The sequence below is a fragment of the Neovison vison genome, chromosome 7 (genome assembly GCF_020171115.1).
Source record: "Neovison vison isolate M4711 chromosome 7, ASM_NN_V1, whole genome shotgun sequence".
In the NCBI taxonomy this organism is placed as follows: Eukaryota; Metazoa; Chordata; class Mammalia; order Carnivora; family Mustelidae; genus Neogale; species Neogale vison.
Window position 1 is genome coordinate 193,397,690 of NC_058097.1, and position 22,278 is coordinate 193,419,967.

Consider the following 22,278-nt stretch of genomic DNA (forward strand, 5'->3'; position numbering starts at 1 on the left):
TCAGAATAATTAAATTTCACCAGAAATGGCACTCTTACTTACTAGAAATGTTAAAAACACAATGGTGATCACAGCTTTGTAATAAAGCTTAAAATAAGGTAGCGTGATGCCCCCAGTTTTATTTTTGCTTTTCAACATTTCCTTAGCGATTCGGGGTCTCTTCTGATTCCATACAAATTTTTGGATTATTTGCTCCAGCTCTTTGAAAAATACTGGTGGAATTTTGATCGGAATGGTATTAAAAGTATAGATTGCTCTAGGCAGTATAGACATTTTAACAATGTTTATTCTTCTGATCCAAGAGCATGGAATGGTCTTCCATCTTTTTGTGTCTTCTTCAATTTCTTTCATGAGTGTTCTGTTGTTCCTTAAGTACAGTTCCTTTACCTCTTTGGTTAGGTTTATTCCCAGGTATCTTATGGTTCTTGGTGCTATAGTAAATGGAATCGATTCTCTAATTTCCCTTTTTGTATTTTCATTGTTAGTGTATAAGAAGGCCACTGATTTCTGTACATTGACTTTGCTCCAGTGAAGACATACAAATGGCTATCAGACACATGAAAAAATGTTCATCATCACTAGCCATCAGGGAGATTCAAAGTAAAACCACATTGAGATACCACCTTACACCAGTTAGAATGGCCAAAATTAGCAAGACAGGAAACAACATGTGTTGGAGAGGATGTAGAGAAAGGGGAACCCTCTTACACTGTTGGTGGGAATGCAAGTTGGTGCAGCCACTTTGGAGAACAGTGTGTAGATTCCTCAAGAAATTAAAAATAGAGCTTCCCTATGACCCTTCAATTGCACTAGTGGGTATTTTTACCCCAAAGATACAGATGTAGTGAAAAGAAGGGCCATCTGTACCCCAATGTTTATAGCAGCAATGGCCACAGTCGCCATACTGTGAAAAGAACCAAGATGCCCTTCAACGGATGAATGGATAAGGAAGATGTGGTCCATATACACTATGGAGTATTATGCCTCCATCAGAAAGGAAGAATACCCAACCTTTGTAGCAACATGGACGGGACTGGAAGAGATTATGCTGAATAAAATAAGCAAGCAGAGAAGGTCAATTATCATATGGTTTCACTTATTTGTGGAGCATAACAAATAGCATGGAGGACATGGGGAGATAAAGAGGAGAAGGGAGTTGAGGGAAATTGGAAGGGGAGGTGAACCATGAGAGACTATGGACTCTGAAAAACACTCTGAGGGTTTTGAAGGGGCGGGGGGTGGGAGGTCGGGGTACCAGGTGGTGGGTATTATAGAGGGCACAGATTGCAGGGAGCACTGGGTGTGGTGCAAAAATGATGAATACTGTTATGCTGAAAATAAATAAAAAATAAATTTTAAAAAATAGAAAAAATTTAAAAAAATTTTACACATTAAAAAATAAAAAATAAAAACAAACCCACAATGGTGTGGGGCACCTGGGTGGTGTATTGGTTGAGTATCTAACTCTTGATTTTGGCTCAGGTCCTGATCTTAGGCTTGTGAGATCAACCCCATTTCAGGTTCCATGCTCAGTGCAGAGACTGCTTGACTCTCTCCCCATCCCTCTACCCCACCCCCAAAATAAATAAGTAAATCTTTAAAAAAAAAATGGGAAAAATCTATTAACAATCTTGTGAGATCTATTATATATGTGTGTATTAAACTAAGACATGCTCAAAAATATTCAAATAAAAAGGCACTAAAGAAATATAGAAATAATAATCTACTATGTTGTTTCTTTTATTTTAGGTCATTTTATTCAAATTATTCCCCTAATTACTGAATATTATTTTTAAAGTGTTTATTTATTTAATTTATATTATTTTATTTATCATGTAGCTCAGAGTCTAATGAGAGAGACAGACAAAGAAAATGCATATAATATAGCATGAGAAATATAACAGTGACTTAAGGAAGACACAGTATCCTGAGAAATAATCAATCAGCATTCTTCCTTCTTTGGAAGATTAGATAAGAGAAAATTATGTGAATTTAGTGAAAATTTTACCAAGATGTTAACTTTTGACCTTGTACTAAGAAGATGAGAGATTTAGTCATTACAGAGAGGAAAAACTATGGGATAATATTTCAGTGATACAGAATATGCAAAGACAAAATGGATAGCTAACAATCAATGAAGGAAAGGAATTTTGTGGTGGACAGGAAAGGAAAAAGCAGGAGAAATTAGAAAAGACAGTCAGTACCATGGATACATAACATTGTAGATCATAATAATGAGTTTTGCCTAAACCCCATATGTAGAAACATTACAATTTGTGGAATTCAAAATGGAAAAAAAATTACATGTTGCAACTGATGTGTATCCCCTGAAAAATGAGAGAATTTAGAGGTGTGATTAAAAGTTTACTATTCCCTGGGTGTGATGTAGAATTCATTGTTAGAGTGGGATTCTTGTTTGGGAAAGAATAAGAATTACTTTTTGATTCACATGTATGTAGACATTTTTAGGACCTTGTCTGGCACATAATAAGCACCCAATGAATTTTAGTGCTTCTTATTATGACCATTAATATTCTACTCATAATCATTATATGATCAATTTGTAGTTTGCAAAGTAATTAAAATCTGTTATGCGTTTACTCTTCAAAATAACCCCATGCTATAAGTAGCATTTTCATTTCTTAATTGAGGCTCAGAATTTATGGCCTTCGCAAGAGCACATGTGTAGATAGCAGAAGGGTCTGCTTGCAAACCTACATCTGACTCCACATCCCCTTGTCTTCCCACTACAATATCTTATCTCCCAAAGGAAGGCAGTTCAAGGTAGAGGAAATAGCCATCCCCGAGGAATCAGACAATTATCTCCACACACTCAAACTAAACTGCAGATTCATTAATTCTACACTGAAACTTTATGTTTGCTGAAATGGGGTTTCATTTAATATGTCCCCATGAAAAAGCTGAAAACCTTGTCATTTTAATAAGGCCCCTTGAAACTGATTATCAAGTAGCCTCTGTGAAGCAATTACAGTAGGGAATTCTGTTTGCAATGAAGAGTTTTTAATAAGACACAGCGAGACAATTTCATCATCAACACTGGAGTAACTCTGACTTCAGTTTTTTATTAATGACCATTAATTATTTAGTTAAAATCACCAGATGAAGAAGGGCAGTACAGAAGCTGGCATTTCCCTTAGTTTCTCAGATATTCTGAACGTTTAGAGCCATTTAGCATTCTACCCTAAAATACTGGATCATTCAAAACAAATTTTGAATAAAAGAATTATAATTTATTTTTAAATCACAAAATGTCGAAATAGGAACTGTTATAGTAGAAAACATGCTTTGGAAAGAAATTTAAATAACATGTAAAATCCTGATATATTGATGGTAAAAATGGTAATCATAAGTAGTAAATTTTCATATACTCTATGAGCCCAATTTAATGAAATACATAAAAATATAAAAGAAAAAGAAAATCAAAAGTCCCCCTAAATTTAAAGAACAGTTACCTCTGGTAGATGATACGTATTTGTATGTGACATATATTTATTTTTTTATTTGCATTTATATCTTCCCATGTATAAAATTTTATAATCAGCATACATATACATATACTTCATTTATATTCTGTAAAATATTTATTTTACAAAAGAAAGGATATATAAAAATGCTTTTGATAAATTTCTAAAACTCCAAGATATTTATTATAATCAGAAGCTAGTCAAGTTTATTGAATTATTCTAGTAAATAAAATGATACTTTTAAATTGTAAATTAATAAGAAAGACAGATTATTTAATTAAATAACATCAAGGCAATTGGCTATTTGGACAAAGAGCTTAGGTTCTTAAGTCATACAACAAATCAATGAAACGTGACTTTAAAGGTTAAATGTCAACTCTCTAAAATATAAATAAAGGGGATTTGTTATTATTTTCATGTCCACACTTAGCAAAGAAAAAGTAAACAGAATTGTCGCTTAAAAATTTAGAACTTTTAGGGGCGCCTGGGTGGCTCAGTGGGTTAAAGCCTCTGCCTTCAACTCAGGTCATGATCCCAGGGTCCTGGGACCAAGTCCCACATCGGGCTCTCTGCTCAGCAGGGAACCTGACTTCCTCTCTCTCTCTCTGCATGCCTCTCTGCCTGCTTGTGAACTCTGTCTGTCAAATATATAAATAAAATATTTTTTTAAAAATTTAGAACTTCTAGATATAAAACTCACTCAGCTAGATAAGACAAATGATTAAATCAGAATCCCTCTAAAATGGTCACATAGGCAGAAAGGGACAATTATAAATAATGACATTAAAAATGGTTGTAATTTAAATTGCTTGCCATTTGATTTTGCTTCTCTTTGTTTTGTTTACATAAATCAGACTGGACATACATAACCAAAGATAGTGATTTTATGGTGAGACAGCTCTAATTTGAATATGACCTAATGTTAAATTTGTTTCCTGGACTAATCTTTTCCTAATTAGAACTTTTTAATCATAGTTGTGCCCTGGAGTGTCAGTGACCCTAAGGTAGTCATGTCTGTGGAACACTGGGAATTGACTCGCTAGGGAATAAAGACTCCCTTGTATAAAGCCTATATCACACATTCACATACCCTCACTATCATTGGATAGTGTCGTTGGAAGGAGGCCCCTTTGAAAACATTCAGGGGAAGATTTCTTCCATAACCAGGTAGGTTAAATGTATGGTTGGTCATTTCCACAGACCTTCCCCAAGTCATCCAGTTTTCCCTATTAAAAAGAAATAGATGACCCTGTCTGACTCTGCTCCAACTGGATGAAGCTAACATCTAAATGCAAGAATGAAATAATCCTCCTAACGCTCCCAGAATAAGCTATTCTCCTCAATAGCTCACTGAGACTAAGGCTTCTTTTGGAGGAAATATATTTCACTGTTGATAAAACTTCAGAAATCAGTTTCTGTAGAAGACTTTTATGTGTGTATTGCCTTTCTCTTAGAAGAAAATCTTGATGGGTTCAAGAAATGTTAGAGAGTAGTAGGGAATTTGGGTAAATTGGAAGGGGAGGTGAACCATGAGAGACTATGGACTCTGAAAAACAGTCTGAGGGGTTTGAAGTGGCGGGGGGGTGGGAGGTTGGGGTACCAGGTGGTGGGTATTATAGAGGGCACAGCTTGCATGGAGCACTGGGTGTGGTGAAAAAAATAATGAATACTGTTTTTCTGAAAATAAATAAATTGGGAAAAAAAAAAAAAAAAAAAAAAAAAAAAAAAGAAATGTGTATTAAAACGCTATTCAGAAGTGAAAGTAATAGACAAAAATGGGGGCTGGTCTTTTCAAAATCAGAAATTGATGAAAATGTAGATTTTGCATTTTTTCCCTCTCTTTTAATAGTTGTACAAGGGAAGAAAATGAGCCTGATTCCAGTATGTGTACCAAGAAAAGTAACCCAATAATAAAACTTCCAACTCTCAAACATCCAAAGTGATCCCATCAACACTTTCTCATTTCCCCTTCTGTTCTACACCCAGAGAAGGGAGATGCCAGCTCAGGAAACAAGCCAGTTCCAAAATTCTATCCAAACACACCTCTCACAAGGTGAGATTTGGTTCTACCAAGAAGGAAGAAAATGAATGAGAGAGAAAATTGTTTTCATGTCAGATTTTATGTATGCGAGTATGCATGTGTGTTTATACACATACACATATGCGTATATATATCCATACACAACACTTATATATGTTTGTATGAATACATGTATGTGTGCATGTATATATTTTATGTAATTTTGGAGAATGTATTAGGTGCCATTTACAGTGTTAAGCTGAGTCAATAAAGGAAGAAGAGAAAATTTAAAAGATGATTTTTCTAACCACTTAGACAAAACTATTTCCCTTTGGGTAATACCTTTGGGGAGAAAAAGAGATTTCACACACTGTCTGTATGTATATGTGTATTTGATATGGTGAGAATTTCTTATCTTTTACTTTCCTCACAAAATTAAAGTGAACTTTCACAGTCTCAGAGGTGGAGAGAGACATGTAACTCCCCAAAACCACACCATGTAAGTTGTGATAACTACAGGCGAGTTATATATGGAATAAGATAAATTAATTCTGACTTTGGAGATGAAGGTGAGAAGACACTGAGGGTCAAGGGTCTAAGAAGACTGTGAATATGGTGGTAATTGGAGAAAGACATGGCTTCACATGTCTTATAAATACAGAATCCAATAAGGGAAAGTGACTCACCAATAATGACTGACAGCTTGGATCCCTAAGCTGGACCAAGAGGTAATATTGATATATTCATAACTGCGGACATGAAAGCCATTGCCTTTTAAGAAATATTTTGTTTATTTATTTGAGAGAGACAGAGAGAACATGAGAGAGAGAAGGAGCACACAAACCAGTGGTGGGGTGGGATGGGGGAAGGGCAGAGGGAGAGGGAGAAAGATTCCCTGCTGAGCAGGGAGCCAGATGCAGGGCTCCATGCCAGGCCCCTGGATCAGGACCTGAACTGAAGGCAGACGCTTAACTGACTGAGTCACCCAGGCATCCAAAAGTCATTTTTGTGATAATGAAAACTTTACAAACATCATATGAAAAGAGTATTTTTTCTTGAAAATCATTCCTTCTTTTGACAAAGAATTTGCCACCTTTTAAAAGTAAGAATGCATGCTATTGTTTTGCGGAGAATTTACCAGAAATGCTGGAAAACATTTCCAACTATAAATATTGGAAGTAATTAAAATAGAATACCATAAACACTATAATCCAAAGAACTATATTTTTAAAAATATACATATTCTATTCCTACTCAAAAGCATATTATTTTTTAATTTTTAGATTGCAGTATTTGAAAATGAACTAACATATACACTTTAAAATTTGGCTAATTCACAAATAAAAACATTTAATGGTCCATTTTCCGCATCGGATATCCTGTTTACCTTTTCATTTAGCATAATGCACACTTATTAAAATTGAAAAAAAAGTATCTATTCAAAAAGACAAATTGATGCATTATGGGTTTGCTCCATGAAGAAGAAAATAAAGGGGCAGGAAATAAAAATTTGTTTTCTTCTTCTTACCCAATATAATTTTTGTTTCTTTGTTATTTTTACTATATAGCCATCAATTTATTTTTTTACCGTTCCTCAATTTTTGACCTCAGAAAATTATGAACAGCCATAGAAAACAGTTTGAAATGGGATGTATTTGTTTGTTTTTAAATTCCACCTCGATTAACTATAATTTCTGAAGCTAAAACACGCAAGAGTTGGCATCTGGTGACAATTCCTTGACTAAATAATTTGTCTCTGGCTTTATCTTGTCTTTTTTCAGCACTTAAGAGACTGGAATAAATGGCTGAAAGAAATAGAACCAAAGTGACGGAATTCATTCTTTTGGGTTTTTCAGTCCATAGAGAGTTTGAAGTCATTCTGTTTGTGCTCATTTCAGTGGTGTATACTCTAACTTTCATAGGGAACCTAGGGATGATTTCATTAATCCGATTGGATTCTCGACTTCACACACCCATGTACTTTTTTCTCAGTAATCTGGCCATCGTAGACCTCTGTTACTCTTCATCAGTAACCCCCAAATTCCTGGAGACCCTCCTAAGCAAGCACAAGTCTATATCTTTCTATGCATGTGCAACACAGCTGGGCTTTTTCCTGAACTTCCTGATTTCAGAGATGTTCCTTCTTGCGGTAATGGCTTATGACCGTTATGTGGCCATCTGCCATCCTCTTCTCTACATGGTGATTATGTCCCGAAAGGTGTGTATGCAACTGGTAATAGGCCCTTACTTATACAGCTTTTCTGTTGCTTTGCTCCACACAGTTGTTACTTTCCAACTGATTTACTGTGGCCCCAATATCATCAATCACTTCTATTGTGATGATGTCCCTTTGATGGCCCTCGCCTGCTCAGACACCAGCCTCAAAGAAATCTTGATTTTCATCTTTGCTGGATTCAACATGATCAGCTCTTTGACAACAGTTCTTACTTCTTACCTGTACATTGTGGCCGCCATCTTGAAAATCCAATCTACAGAAGGGAGGTGCAAAGCTTTTTCTACTTGTGCCTCTCACCTGACTGCTGTGACTATATTCTATGGGACTCTGATCTTCATGTATCTGCAGCCAAAATCAAACCATTCCCTTGACACAGACAAAATGGCCTCTGTGTTCTACACAATAGTAATTCCTATGCTAAACCCCATGATCTATAGCTTGAGGAACCAAGAGGTAAAAAATGCCTTAAGGAAAGCAATTGACAAATGTTCTGTCCTGTTTTTAACAAACTTTAAAAAATGACTTGGAGTAATGTCTAACTTTGAGTAATGCCATATGTAGATACATTGTTTTTATAATCTTTTATAAGCTTTTGATGGGGTAAATTCATTTTTACCACCCTTTATATGAATAAAATTATTTTGTACATGAATTATATTTTTCATATAGTCTATAATAGGATGAAATGTTTAAAGGAGTAGAATTTAGACTTTTAACAAATTGTTACTGTTTAGGTATATCACCCAGATAATACTGACCTCGATAGCTACTATTCAAATGATAAGAGTCAACTGCTTCTTCACAGACCTGTACCCCTGGGGCAAATAATACATTATATATTAATAAAAATAATTAATTAAAAAAAGTATTTTTGTTTTGTATATTGGTGGAAGACAGAGAAGGGGGCAGGGAAGTTGGTGAAGTAAGTTTCTTGTCCATTCTGATGTCATTTCATAGCCTGTCCCCACCTCTACCTGGTCTGCTAACCACCAATCCTCACTCTGCCTCTGACCACCACTAGATACATTGCTGGTCACTCCCTGGTATTATACAATTATCATATCCTTTGAAAAGATGTCATTTTTCATTATGCAGATTTGAGAATCATGATTACCTTTTAGAAAGCTCTACTCTCCTTTATTACCCTATCAAAGCAAAAATGTATACCTATCCCTAAATTCCCTAAGCAAAGCTGTGCTTTCCAAAGTTTCTTTGGAATATGGGGATATTTTGGGGGGATATGGGGACTTTACCAAGGATTGGGGGATAGACCAGATGTAGTTAAAAATATATGGTATGCAATGTGGTGGGGTTGGGGGTAGGAAAAGAAAAAATGAAAGAAGATGGGATTGGGAGGGAGACAAACCATAAAAGACTCAATCTCAAACAATAGACTGAGGGTTGCTGGGGGGAGAGGGGAAGGAAGAGGGTGTTGGAGATATGGACATTGGGGAGGGTATGAGCTATGGTGAGTGCTGTGAAGTGTGTAAACCTGGCGATTCACAGACCTGTACCCCTGGGGATAAAAATACATTATATGTTTATTTTTTAAAAATTAATTAATTAATTTAAAAAAGAAAAAAAATATATGGTAATTATGATTGCTGTCACATTCCAAGAATATAGCTTTATGTTGCAGTGATTATAAGAAAAAAAAATCCAAATCCACTTAAACCTTCAACCTGAATGTAATAAATTAATTTTTTTCACTCATAAATTCAAATACTCAGTGTCCACTATGTGCTTGATATTGTGAGCCAAAGCAAACACATTCCTGCCTGATAGGGCTGAACTCTGGTAGAGAAGGCAAATGTCAACCAAATAATTACAAAAACAAACTTCTAGTTTTGATAGGAGTTAGTAACACTCTGAGAACATTAAAGGGTCAGAAAAGGGTTACTAAGGCAATTAAAGTGCCACCAAGGCAAAAATTCCAGTAGCATGAGCTACTAGCCACAGGTGCCTCCAGAAGTTTTTCAAGGGAAGTGTTGTATCAGGCCCCAAGGAGAAAGAGGAATATGTGGGCTAAGGCAGTACTAGTGTGGAAAACAGGTATTGAAAGCCCATTAATAAATAAATAAATAGGGACGCCTGGGTGGCTCAGTGGGTTAAAGCCTCTTCCCTTGGCTCAAGTCATGATCCCAGGGTCCTGGGATCAAGCCCCGCACTGGGCTCTTGCTCGGCAGGGAGACGGCTTTCTCCTCTGTCTCTGCCTGCTTCTCTGCCTACTTGTGATCTCTGTCAAATAAATAAATAAAATTTAAAAATAAATAAATTTACTGTCCCCTCTGAGACTCTCCTTCCTCACAGATGTGGAATGGGACATTGTCATTGCACTAGGAGCCCTACCCCTAAAAGCACAGCACATTGAGGTGATTTCATGACTGAGAATGAGCCAGTCAGACGTCTTTCAAGGGAATTTGTCATTGTAATCCTGTAATTCCAGTGAGTCTCAGCTGATCACTTAACCTTAAATTAAGTGAATTCTGGAGCTGAGGTTTTCATTTAAGGCTTCCCTGTGCACTAAAAAACAGAATGCTGATCTGTAGAGAAAGAAAAATAAGAAATCCAAATCACCCAACTACTAGTTTCTTGTAAAACATAATTATGTTCCCTGCCCCTGAGTTTTGTAAAATACCACTATAATTTTACTTAAAAACAGAAACTAAAACAAAAACACACTTGTTTCTTGCTTATTTTTATTAAGATACTTTGAATGGTTTCTGTGGCTTTAAAGTGCAACAACCTTTTTTTAGTAAGTGTTAATTTCTAACCTTGGGAGTTTCCTCAGTGAAATCTGAAACTGGTTTCTTCATATAAGGACAAAGATAGACCAAAGGAAGAGGTAGAGCCCTACAGATTGATAGGTGCCATCTCATAAGGAAGGAAACTTACATGTGAGGCTGGTCTTAGGTGGCCACAAGACAAGTAAATCTCCACAGGTTCCTGCCAGAATCTTAAAAGTGTATAGGGTTCAGTCACATATACATGCAGATGGTCTTCAGCAACACTTTGCTCTCCAAGGCTTTATCCTCGAAAATGGCTCCTACTGTGGGAGAACATTCCAAAGACAGGGGAAGAAATAAGGAGCTCTTGCCTTGGTCCAGCTTGACGGTCAGCTGGCAGTTGTGCCTGTCAATGACCTCCTCCAACAATAAGATGGGCAAAAGGTGGATTCTAAATAAATCAGTCTGCTGTTTGAATATTATATTACTAAAATTAACTGATGGTGTAACAAGACAGACTTTCACAACAGACCTACTGGACTTTGTCTCATTCAAACCATGTAATGGTTTGTAATGTCTTGGACATTGCAGAAATTATTGGACTCTGAAAAAATTAAGACAATGGATATATATAAACCCCAAGGGAAGTAGTATGTGACAGCTGTCCCAAGAAGTTGCTGTATGCATTATACTATATAATATATGCACAGTGACTAAATATATCTATAGATATACATAGATATAGATGATATAGATATATGACAGGCAAATGTGTATATGTGTGTTTGTGGTCATCAGTTGTGTTTTCTGACTTTTAGATTATTACTATGCCTTATGGTTTTTCCTCATTAGCATGTCACACTTGGAAGCATATCACACTTTCTCATTAACATATCACACTTATTATTTACTTACATATTTTTCTTAAACTAATTCATAATTTTCTCTAAATAAATCTGAAAACTGAACTTTATAGATGACAACCACTACAAATGAGAAAGAGGCTCATAAATAAATAGAAAGTAATAAGAATAAATAGATAAATTTCCTGCTCTTAAAAGGGTGAACGCTTATGACAAAGGAGTTTCCTGACCTCAGCATAGTTTAAAAAATGAATCTATGAATTTTCTGATATATGAAATCTGACCTCTGTCAGACTTTGTCTCATTAAACCTTTAGTTGATATGATCTGAAGTTATTGCTGGATCGTAGTTTCTTCTCACTAACATTATATTCTTCAGTTCTTTATTTAGCACCTTATAACCAGAATTATACCAGAATCAAGGCATGCCTGGGTGCTCATTCAGCGTCTGCCTTCAGCTCAGGTGATGATCTCAGGATCCTGGGATCAAGCCCTACATCAGGTTTTCTGTTCAGTGGGGAGCCTACTTCTCCCTCTCTCTCTCTCTCTCTCTCTGCTGCTACCCGGCTTCTCTCCCTTTCCCTTTGTCAAATAAATAAAATCTTTAAAAAAAAAAAAAGAGTTTTACCAGAATCCAAACTAAAGAGTAGAGTTAGAATAAACAGCTTACTGAAGCAGAAACATTGTTAACTACCAAACAACACATACTGAGGATAGAATTTATGATGGTCCTGAGACACAGGTTGAAGATTCTGAATACAATTCCATTTTCAGAAGTCCATGTGTGAATGAACGTTATAGAACACTTTTTGGTTAATCAGGAACCATTAACATACCTAAGGTCATGAAAAATACATTAATTATTACTCTTTTTCTAGGTATAGGAGCATGGGTATAGGGAAATACCCTAGGAAATCATGTTCAACTCTAGCAAAGTTATCTGTAATTAATATTTATTTATATAGAGTCATTTATGAATTCCTCCAATGACTACACTTAACACAATTTTATGTACATTCTGAATGACACAAATATGTCAGTTTTGATGATAAGGTTGTATATATAGAATAAAGCAGTCTTAGCAGTTGGAGTCCCTTCTGGAGTAAGGCATCCTGTGTTAGATTGGACCTTTTATTGTATGTAAGAGTTGCCTTTAGAAAATCCTTGTTGCATTAAGACTTTTATGCCTGGACATTCATAATAGGTAGCAACATACCACAAAAATATTTAATGAAGTTTCATTGGCCCTTGTTTGCCTTGGCAATTGCTTTGTTGACCGCCTCTTTCACATCCTTGTTCCTCAGACTGTAGATCATGGGATTCAGCATGGGGATCACTGTGGTGTAAAACACAGCCACCATTTTCCCCTGCTCCACAGACTCCTCAGTGGGACGTCTGAGATACATGAATATGAGAGTCCCATAAAACATAGTAACAGCTGTCAAGTGGGACCCACATGTGGAAAATGCCTTCCTCCTGCCATCGGCAGAGCGCATGCGTAGCACAGTGACTACAATGAGGGTGTAGGAGATGAGAACCACAGAGAGAGAATATGTGAAGTTAATTCCAGCAATAACAATCATGGTGTATTCTTTGATGTGGACTCCCCCACAGGCAATCTTGATGAGAGGAGGGTCTGCACAATAGAAGTGGTTGATTTCAAAGTTTCCACAGAAGTATAAGCCATATGTCCATAGTGTACATATTAAACTTACAGAGAACCCATAGACATAAGGCACAGAGATAAGCCGGACACAGACAGTCCTGGACATTTTACTTCCATAAAGCAAAGGGTTGCAGATGGCCATGTAGCGATCGAAAGCCATCACTGCCAAGATATAGACTTCCACGTGCACAAGGGCAATGAAAAAGTAGCACTGCACCAAACACCCCACATAAGAAATGGTTTTTGTCTCTGATATTAAGTTTTCCAGCATTTTAGGGGTGACGTTGGAAGAGAACCACACATCCACAAAAGACAAATGACTCAAGAAAAAGTACATAGGGCTCTGAAGCTGAGGACTGATGCTGATCAAAATGATCATGCCAATGTTCCCTAACAGAGTGATCATGTAAACGACAAGGAATACCACAAAAAAGAGAACTTGGAACTCCTGACGGCTGGTCAAGCCCAGAAGAATAAATTCTGTCACATCTGTGAAATTTGGCATTGCCTTAACATAGAGCCAGTCTGTGGTACCTACAGAGAAATAAAAAACAGGAATGAATCTGCTTTATTCTTGAAATTTTTGAGACACATTTATCCTTATTCTAATGGAAATAATTTAAAATCAATGCAATTATGCACCATGTCCAAGTTTAGAATAGGTAGGCTTCATTGTTTCCCTTAATAGGTCTTATAGGTAGGTATACCATGAATATCCATTAGTTCTTTATCAGTAAAGGAGATAACTACATACATTGTTATCATATATTACTAAAATTGTACATTCACATTTGCTTAATTATTACACTGATGTTAAAATCTCAAGGCACAAACATGATCAAAGTCAGATTAAAAATTGTCAGGGAATGGCTAAATCCTTTCCAACTTATGGACTTACACATTGATGTTACAGTCTGGTTATTGACATATTTTCCCTACCATATGTTATCATATACCTACAACATATGAAATTCCTACATCACATTTTATTTTATTTGACTAAACATTATGCTTGTTTGCTGCATGCACTACTAAAATTATGTCAACGGTAAATATCATGAAGTAAAGTTTAGGTGACATGTTATTTCGGATTCTACTGGTTTTCAGATGCAATCAATGCTACACCTCCTTATTTATATTCATACTTAATATCCTCTCAAGGAAAAGGTTCCCAAACAATATTTTCCTCATTTACTACACTTTTCTATCTTACTTCTCTCCAGAAGTAAAAACTTGCCATAAGTTCTTAAGGACATCTGTAGGATTAACACCATCTTGGAAATTTGAGCTCCCCTTAATATTAGTATTTGAAGGGTCTATTACTCTTGAAAGTGGGCCTTGGTTTATAATTGCTTACCTTAATTGATTTACAAACATCAAATCCAGTATCATGGCAGATATATTTGTTATAGCTAGCAGTTCTTTTGTTTTGTGTTTTTAAGAGAGGGAGAGGGGGTGGAGAAGAGAGAGAGAGAGAGAATCCCAAACAGGCTCTATACCTAGCACAGAGCCTGACACAGGGCTCAATTCCACAACTCTGGGATCAAGACCTGAGCTTAAATCAAGCCTCAGATGCTTAACCAACTGAGGTACCCAGGTACCCCTATATCTAGCAGTATTCTAAATTCTGGAAATCCGAGAATGAACAAGATATACAAGATTCTGGTTTACATCCTACTCTATTATCGTTGAAAAGACCAAGAAATACATAAATGTACCAATGAGATACTTTAGGAAGTGGAACATACTGTGACAAAATGACAGCATGCTAGGAAGATAAGAAACAGGAGGAGGCAGGGCGCAGACAAAGTGATCAAAGATTTCTCTGAGGAGGGGACTTCTGAACTGGTGAGAAACAGCAAGCTGTGTAAAAATATGAAGGGTGAATGACATGAAATGGAAAAGCTCAGAAGGATAAATATTAGCTTGGCATGGTGAAAAAGAGTGTTGCTAGAGACATCCTTTTATATCATGTAAAAAAATATATATATGGGCTCTACGATTATATCATGGCCACCTATAATTAGTAGCAGGATGAATTCAGGAGTGAATTAATCTCAATGAACTATAATCTTACCCTGAAAATGTTTAATAATGGAGTTAAATATGCTATTAATTGGGTACGTAATATAATAGGCACCAAAGTTTTAATTCTGATCTAAGTTTCCCATTACTATAGATTCCTATGATTATAACCCATCTTTTGGCTCATTTCAAGTATGGGAATACGGAGTCAGATAATGTCTGCACTTTGTTTGGGGAAGAGATCTAAAGTGAGGGATTTCTCTATGCAAAAACTCCTGATCCCACTTGAATCCATGATTCTCCAGTTCACAGAGTTGACTTTGGTTAATGGTTCTACTTATTATTTTAAGCATAAAATGATATAAATATATTTTTCAAGGTATGTAAGAAACCTAAACTATTTCTCCAATTTTGTTTTAGTTCCTGTATGAGTGTGTATTTATTTTCCTCTATACATAATCTTTAGCTCTATGGTAGTAGAGTTTGTCTCATCCATTTTGGGAACTCTTTAAGTTGCCTAGTTGAGATGTTACATGTAAACAGATATTCAAGAATATTCACAGTTATGATTTTTTTTTTAAAAAGTGTTGTGATCTCTAGTTCAGCTTTATGGAATACATTATAGCATTCCAATACACAAAAACTAAGATTTTTCTAGTGACAACAGTCTCGGCTTCATAATATCAGTAGGAATAGCTAACTTTTACTGAGTGTTCACTGGAACTTTAGCATGCAAAGGTCCTCTGAAACAGATTCTATTAGCATCATCATTTTGCAATGAAGAAACCACAGCACTGAGACTAACTAGGTCTCCCTGGCCAGACAACAACGAATTGACAAGATTAGGGTACAAACCAATTAATTTAACTGCAGTACCCTTAATGACCTTATGTTGTTGCCTCTTTGATTACTTATTCTATTATCCTTTTTCTTTACACTTAAAATTTAATTTGATTATCCTCCAAGACATAACAAAGGTATCCTTTTAACAGTCCATCCTAGATGAACTAGTCCTTTGCAGGACACTTGAGCAAGCTGAACTACAGAGGTAGTCGACCATTGCCTCTCCCTCCCCCTTGAAGTTTAGATCTGGGATCAGATGTCCCAGTGAGTTCTGGGAGAGAGTCAGTTTATTGCATAAGTGCATCATCTGTCAAAACAATTGAGAAGAATGTATAATTTACAAAAATATGTGTTTTTTTTTTTATTAACCTTTCAGGAACTTCCCATAAAGAAAAACAGTAAAGGTATAATTACTGGCCCAATCATTAGCACTGATAGGATATCCTCAACTCCATTCACATCTATTTTAAAACAACAGTATGAAAATCAATGGTATTTGCAGAGAACGGTGTAAAGGGTAACAAACAAGGATTAAATTGTATAAATCTGCATTGTAATGAGCTCATTCTTGGGATGTTTTGAACAGATAGAGAAAGAATATTTCCCAGTAATATCATATAAAGCATTGTGATAACAAATAAATCTACAAATAAAGTCTCAATCTCATCTTCAAAATATGAATAAAAATGAAAATATTTGACTGCATTAATCTGTTTTGCAAAGATTACACAATTTGTAGACCTACCTTCAGCAGAGGAGAACATCCGATGATAATTGTTCACTATTTATAATAGAATTTTGAACATTGAGAGCATTGAGAATATCTCCCCAGGAAACTACCCTGGTAATTATGATAGGAATAATGATTAAAATGCTAGAAACGTCTCAGGGGTAGGAGAAGTTAAGGGCTGTTAATGAGAAGGGTAACCCTTATAGTAAAATTAAGAAATCAAAATTCTTGATAACATGGTGTAATCTCTCCCACCTTTACATGAGTTCTGCATTCTTTTGTTCTCATTTAGCAGTTATGCATCTTGGGAAAATATTCTTGGTTTGCATCATGACAAGGAGAGATAAATGTGCTTTATGTTAGAGATGCTTAAATATAATGAAGATGACAGATGTAGACATGAATGTAACAAAAAGTTTTATTTTTCAAAGTACTTTGCAAAAATATCCCAAATTCTCAACAAATGGAAAAATTGCTTTAAGTTCTACTAAAAACTTAGATTCATAGAAATTACAAGTCTGGAGAGACCTTGGAGAGCAGTGACTAGAAACTAAAAATTAACTGGATGAATAATAAAAATGATTTATCCAAGGAGACCCACAAATTAATTTGAAATTTGGAAACTCAAACCCAGAACATGCTGTTCTCATTCTTCATGGAGCACTAAACTAAATCTCTAAAAAGTAAATAGGAATAGCTTTTCATTTTTTGGGGTGTTGGGGGGGGCAGTGAGAGAATGAGAGATATAGCACAGATCTAAATCCAACTGTTAACAGCCTACATATTATAATGTTTTAAAATCATACTTTGAAATTTATTAGTAATCAGCAACTAACTGGCATACTGAGAGTTCCCTAACAAAATCCAACTGGTGAATAAACAGTTGTCCTGACAAAGTTATTTTTAACTAACCCCAAAAGTAACATTGAGTTAGATCTTAAAGTTTTTTTTGGGGGGGGGGGGTTAAGGTTTGCAACTATAGGCACAATGGTAAAGTATGATTTAATCTAAATTACAGTTTGTTTAAATGCAAATACCTTTAAAGCATTGTTGATGGGGCACCTGGGTGGCTCAGTGGGTTAAGCCTCTGCCTTAGGTTCAGGTCATGATCTCAGGGTCCTGGGATCGAGCCCTACATCGGGCTCTCTGCTCATCAGGGAATCTGCTTCCCTCCCTCATCCCACGCTCTGCCTACTTGTGATCTCTCTCTCTCTCTCTGTCAAAAAAAATAAATAAAATATATTTTTAAAAAAGTTGCTGATGACATGTGTGTATGTGTGTGGAAGTGAGTTCGTATACATTGTTGGTTCCCCTTGAAGAAAATAAAAACTCAAAAGTGGACAAAGAAGAATGTTTATTCTCATATTACGTCAATGTCATTTTATATTTATATCTCTCCAGATAAATTTGTAATTACTTTAATGTGTAATTTAAGTGTGTGTTGGTTCCATTGCTGTACTTTTGTATTTTCTACATCAAAAAAGCAGATTATTAGTGTATGTATTATAGATGTATGTATTGATAAAGAGAATTTAAGAAGTCCAAGTTTTAAAGTTGTTCCTCATGCTTGTATTTCATGAAATGAGGTAAGAGAGTGGTGGGTCATGTTATCATTAGCAACAAATACACCACCCTGATACTTTGTGTCTTTCAAACGCAAAATCATTTTAAAATATTTACTACATCTTAGTCACAGATGTGCAAAATATTCCACATGAATACCAATTTAATTTATTTATTAAGTGGGATCAAGAGAGCTGTGCTTTCAAAATTCTGCATCCATTTGCTGATTCTACCCACTCTTCTGTCCAACCGAAGACCCTTTGGCAGGAACAAGGGAGAAGGTCAGTGATCAATGGCCACCGAGGCATTTAAATATGGCACTTACTGGAATCTGTAAGAGAATTACATACCATGCCGAATCTCCCATGAATACTAAAAATGTTGAAAAGGGATGACATACAAGAGGATAGCTTTATTCAAGGTAGTACTCTCTGAATAGACCTGCCATTCATATTGAAGAAAAAGTATTTGTTTCCATAAAATCTCACAACCATTACCAAGACCATCATTTTTATGTTGACATACTAGAAAACTAAATGAAATACGTTCTTATTTTTACTGCTCCAATTTACTCTCTAAATAGGCAAATTGATAAGTATTTTCCATAATCATTCATTGCATTTTTAAATAAGAAAAACAAAATATTTCATTTCAGCTAAATATTTGAATAATTTTAATTAGTGTACCTGCAAATTTTGGCTCAAACAAACTTTTCAATTATTTTTTTTTTAATTTTAACAAATCCTTACTACTCACATCAATAGCATTGATTTGTCTCCTTTTTTTTCCACTGGGTTTGAGTCTTTCTCTTTTTTATAATTAATGCACAAAATAATCTAGTTTTTGTAAAAGTTATTGATATGCTGAACCACAATCTATTGACAAATTCTTATGAATCACATAAGACAATATTAACAAAATTGTATTTTATTTTGTTAAACATGTTCTGCTGATAACTTTTTTCATGGATTCTTTCACATCTTTGTTCCTCAGACTGTAGATCATGGGATTCAGCATGGGGATCACTGTGGTGTAAAACACAGCCACCATTTTCCCCTGCTCCACAGATTCCTCTGTAGGACGTCTGAGATACATGAATATGAGAGTCCCATAAAATATGATGACCGCTGTCAAGTGGGAGCCACAGGTGGAAAAGGCCTTCCGCCTCCCTTCCGCTGAGTGCATCCGTAGAATGGCAATGAGAATGAACAGATACGAAATGGTCACCACAGTCAGAGAATATGTGAAATTAATGCCTGCAAGTATGATCATCGTGTATTCTTTTACAAAAGTCCCTGCGCACGCCATTTTGATGAGAGGTGGGTCCGCACAGTAGAAGTGGTTGATCTCAATATTCCCACAAAAGGACAAGCCATATGTCCACAGGGTTGCGGCCAGACTAGTCAGAAAGCCATATATGTAAGGGAAAGAAATCAGTCGCATACAGACCACCCTAGACATTTTGCTGCCATAAAGCAGAGGTTTCCCAATTGCCATGTACCTATCAAAGGCCATCACAGCAAGAATGAAAACTTCTACATGGACGAGGGCAATGAAGAAGAAACACTGTACCAAACAACCAGCATAAGAAATAGTTTTTGTTTCTGATAACAGATTTTCCAACATTTTGGGGGTCACATTGGAAGAAAACCAGACATCTACAAATGACAAATGACTGAGGAAAAAGTACATGGGGCTGCTAAGCTGTGGACTGACCTTAATTAACATGATCATGCCAATATTGCCCACTATGGTGACAACATAGACCATAAGAAAAATGATGAAGAAGAGGACTTGCCATTCCTGACGACTGGTTAGTCCCAAAAGAATAAACTCTGTCACATCGGTGAAATTGAGCATTTTCTCAACTCCAAGTCAATATTTGTTACAAATCTCAGGGATAACTAAGAGGAAATAAATTTAAAAATCAACTGTTGTTTATTTCTTAATTTATATTTTTATCCATGCCTCTTTTATATATCTTTATTCACTATTTATGACAGAAAGTTACTAAGATGCTCTAGTACATAACAGTTATATGAATATTGTGACTGAAACATACTGTTACTAAATATTGTGCTTAGTCAAACTTCCAAGACTACTTATATTTTTAAAGATTTTTTTTTTTTTTTTTTTTTACTTATTTCAGAGAGAGCATGAGCAGAGGGAGGGGGAGACAGAGAGAGTGAATCTCAAGCAGATTCACCACTAAACACAGCCATATGTTGTGCTTGATCCAAGGACCCTGAGTTCAGGACCTGAGCCACACACAGACCCCTCCGAGACTATTAAACATCTCTTGTTTCCAATATTGGCATGTTTGGAGGTTTCATATTTTAAGATATTTATGAAGGCTCATAATTCTCTCTTCAACCCAATGCAAAATAATTTCTTACCTCATCACTTCTTCATTATAAGCATATTCTCCATGATTAGGGATGGAAGCCACTTAATTAAATAATTTACCAGCCCTAAATGTTTGAGAAAATATTATTTTTAATCTAATCTCATGCTTCCACCCACTTAAAGAGCACAAACTGATCGCATTGGTCATCAAAGCCATGTATAAAGGGGTAAAGTACTTAACTACATTCATTAATTTATACATATTCCCTGGATGTGGACTCCTTAGCATATAATTATAATCTACTAAATATTATTGACTATTATTTATGGAGATTCCCCTATTGCATCACTCTATATTTCAAATTATATCAGTAATACAGATTTTTTTTTTCCCCACAAGACCAGGCATGAGAAAATATCAGTATTCTCAGTAAAGAATTTTGTTTTTGTTGTTAGACTTGTGTTGAATTCTGGCTCCATGATGTAAGAAGTTGAACTGGTTTTTTATTTATTTTCTTTGTCTTTCATTTACCTATGCCTTAATATGATGTGACAGTAACAATAATACTCATTTCATTGTTTAATTATAAGTATGAAAAGACATTACATATTCACTCATAATAAATACACAGAGCACAATTATTACTAAATGCACTCCTGGAAATTATAGTTTCCATTAGTATTTTGTAATAATCAAATGATCAAATCTCTGTAGAAAATATCTTTCTCTCTCTGTATCTGTCTCTTTCCTCCCTCCTTCCCATTTCTCTGTCACTTCCATGTGCATAAATAGACACCTTCACACACAGATATAATGTATAGAATAATTAATGGTAATTATAAAGAATAAAAGAAGATAGGGGCACCTGAATGGCTCAGCCAGTTGGGTGACTGCCTTCTGCTGTGGTTATGATTCCAGGATCCTTGGCTCCAGCCCTGCTTTGGGCTCCCTGCTCAGCAACAGTTGCTCCCCTTGTTCGTGCTATCTAGCTTTTTCTCGCTCCTGCTCTCTCTCACAAACAAATAAATAAAATCTTTAAAAAAAAATAAGAGAAGTTAAAATCTGAGATGCAAATTTAGTCTGACAGATCTGGATAGATATATTTTTATACCAACCTGAGAATGATGAGAAATATTCCCAGTAAGAATGCAGAAGTGAAAAGAAAATGCTACATTAGAGATGATAAGCAATGTATACCAGGTAAAAGAGAACCTGAAAGTCCAGAAGAGAAGTTTCCCTTAAATCTCTGCCTTGGGTTGGGGGGAAGGATGGGGGGAAGAAAAAGAAGAACCAATTAAGAAGCTTTGCCTACACAGAACCCTGGGGGCAAGTAACCCTCTAGAGGAAAGTCTTCACTGTTGAGTTTTGGTTTTTAATAGTAGGTTTGCACAGTTTGGTTTTTCCCCAAACTCAAATTATTTTGCATGCATCCTGGGATCCAAGAACACAATTTGCTTTGGGTTTGCATCACGCTCAACTGGGTGATGGTGTCACTTAGTCTGCACAAGACAGTCTTATGTTCTGCAGTCCTTGGTCTGTGCCACTGGGCTTTTCCAGTGAAAGGTGAAACAGGTAGCATCATTCCCTATAATGAAAACTGTATCATATCAGAGCAGGAAAATGTATCTGTTTCACATCCTTCATTTTATGAATAAGAACATGAGAAAGTTAACAACAACAATAAAGCATACATTACATTTGCTAACTTAATTTTCACCACCACCATCATTATTATGATATCTATTTTACAGTCAAGACACAGAGCTTAGAGAGTT

General features: G+C 35.7%; 3 protein-coding genes across 3 annotated transcripts; 1 reads left to right on the plus strand and 2 right to left on the minus strand.

Annotated features, from left to right (window-relative positions):
- Window positions 1-7,306: 7,306 nt before the first annotated feature.
- LOC122914449 (olfactory receptor 1038-like) lies at window positions 7,307-8,263 on the plus strand. Its single transcript, XM_044261062.1, has one exon. It carries the CDS (start codon window positions 7,307-7,309, stop codon window positions 8,261-8,263), a length of 957 nt encoding a protein of 318 aa, XP_044116997.1.
- Window positions 8,264-12,567: 4,304 nt separating this feature from the next.
- On the minus strand, window positions 12,568-13,500 carry LOC122914450 (olfactory receptor 5M9). The gene has a single exon (XM_044261064.1). The coding sequence runs from the start codon at window positions 13,498-13,500 to the stop codon at window positions 12,568-12,570; it is 933 nt and encodes a 310-aa protein (XP_044116999.1).
- A 5,583-nt stretch (window positions 13,501-19,083) lies between these two features.
- Window positions 19,084-21,831, minus strand: LOC122914451 (olfactory receptor 5M3). Its single transcript, XM_044261065.1, has 2 exons — window positions 21,823-21,831; window positions 19,084-20,019 (listed from the first exon to the last, which is right to left on the minus strand). The coding sequence occupies exon 2, from the start codon at window positions 20,014-20,016 to the stop codon at window positions 19,084-19,086; it is 933 nt and encodes a 310-aa protein (XP_044117000.1). The 5' UTR covers window positions 20,017-20,019; window positions 21,823-21,831.
- Window positions 21,832-22,278: the final 447 nt, after the last annotated feature.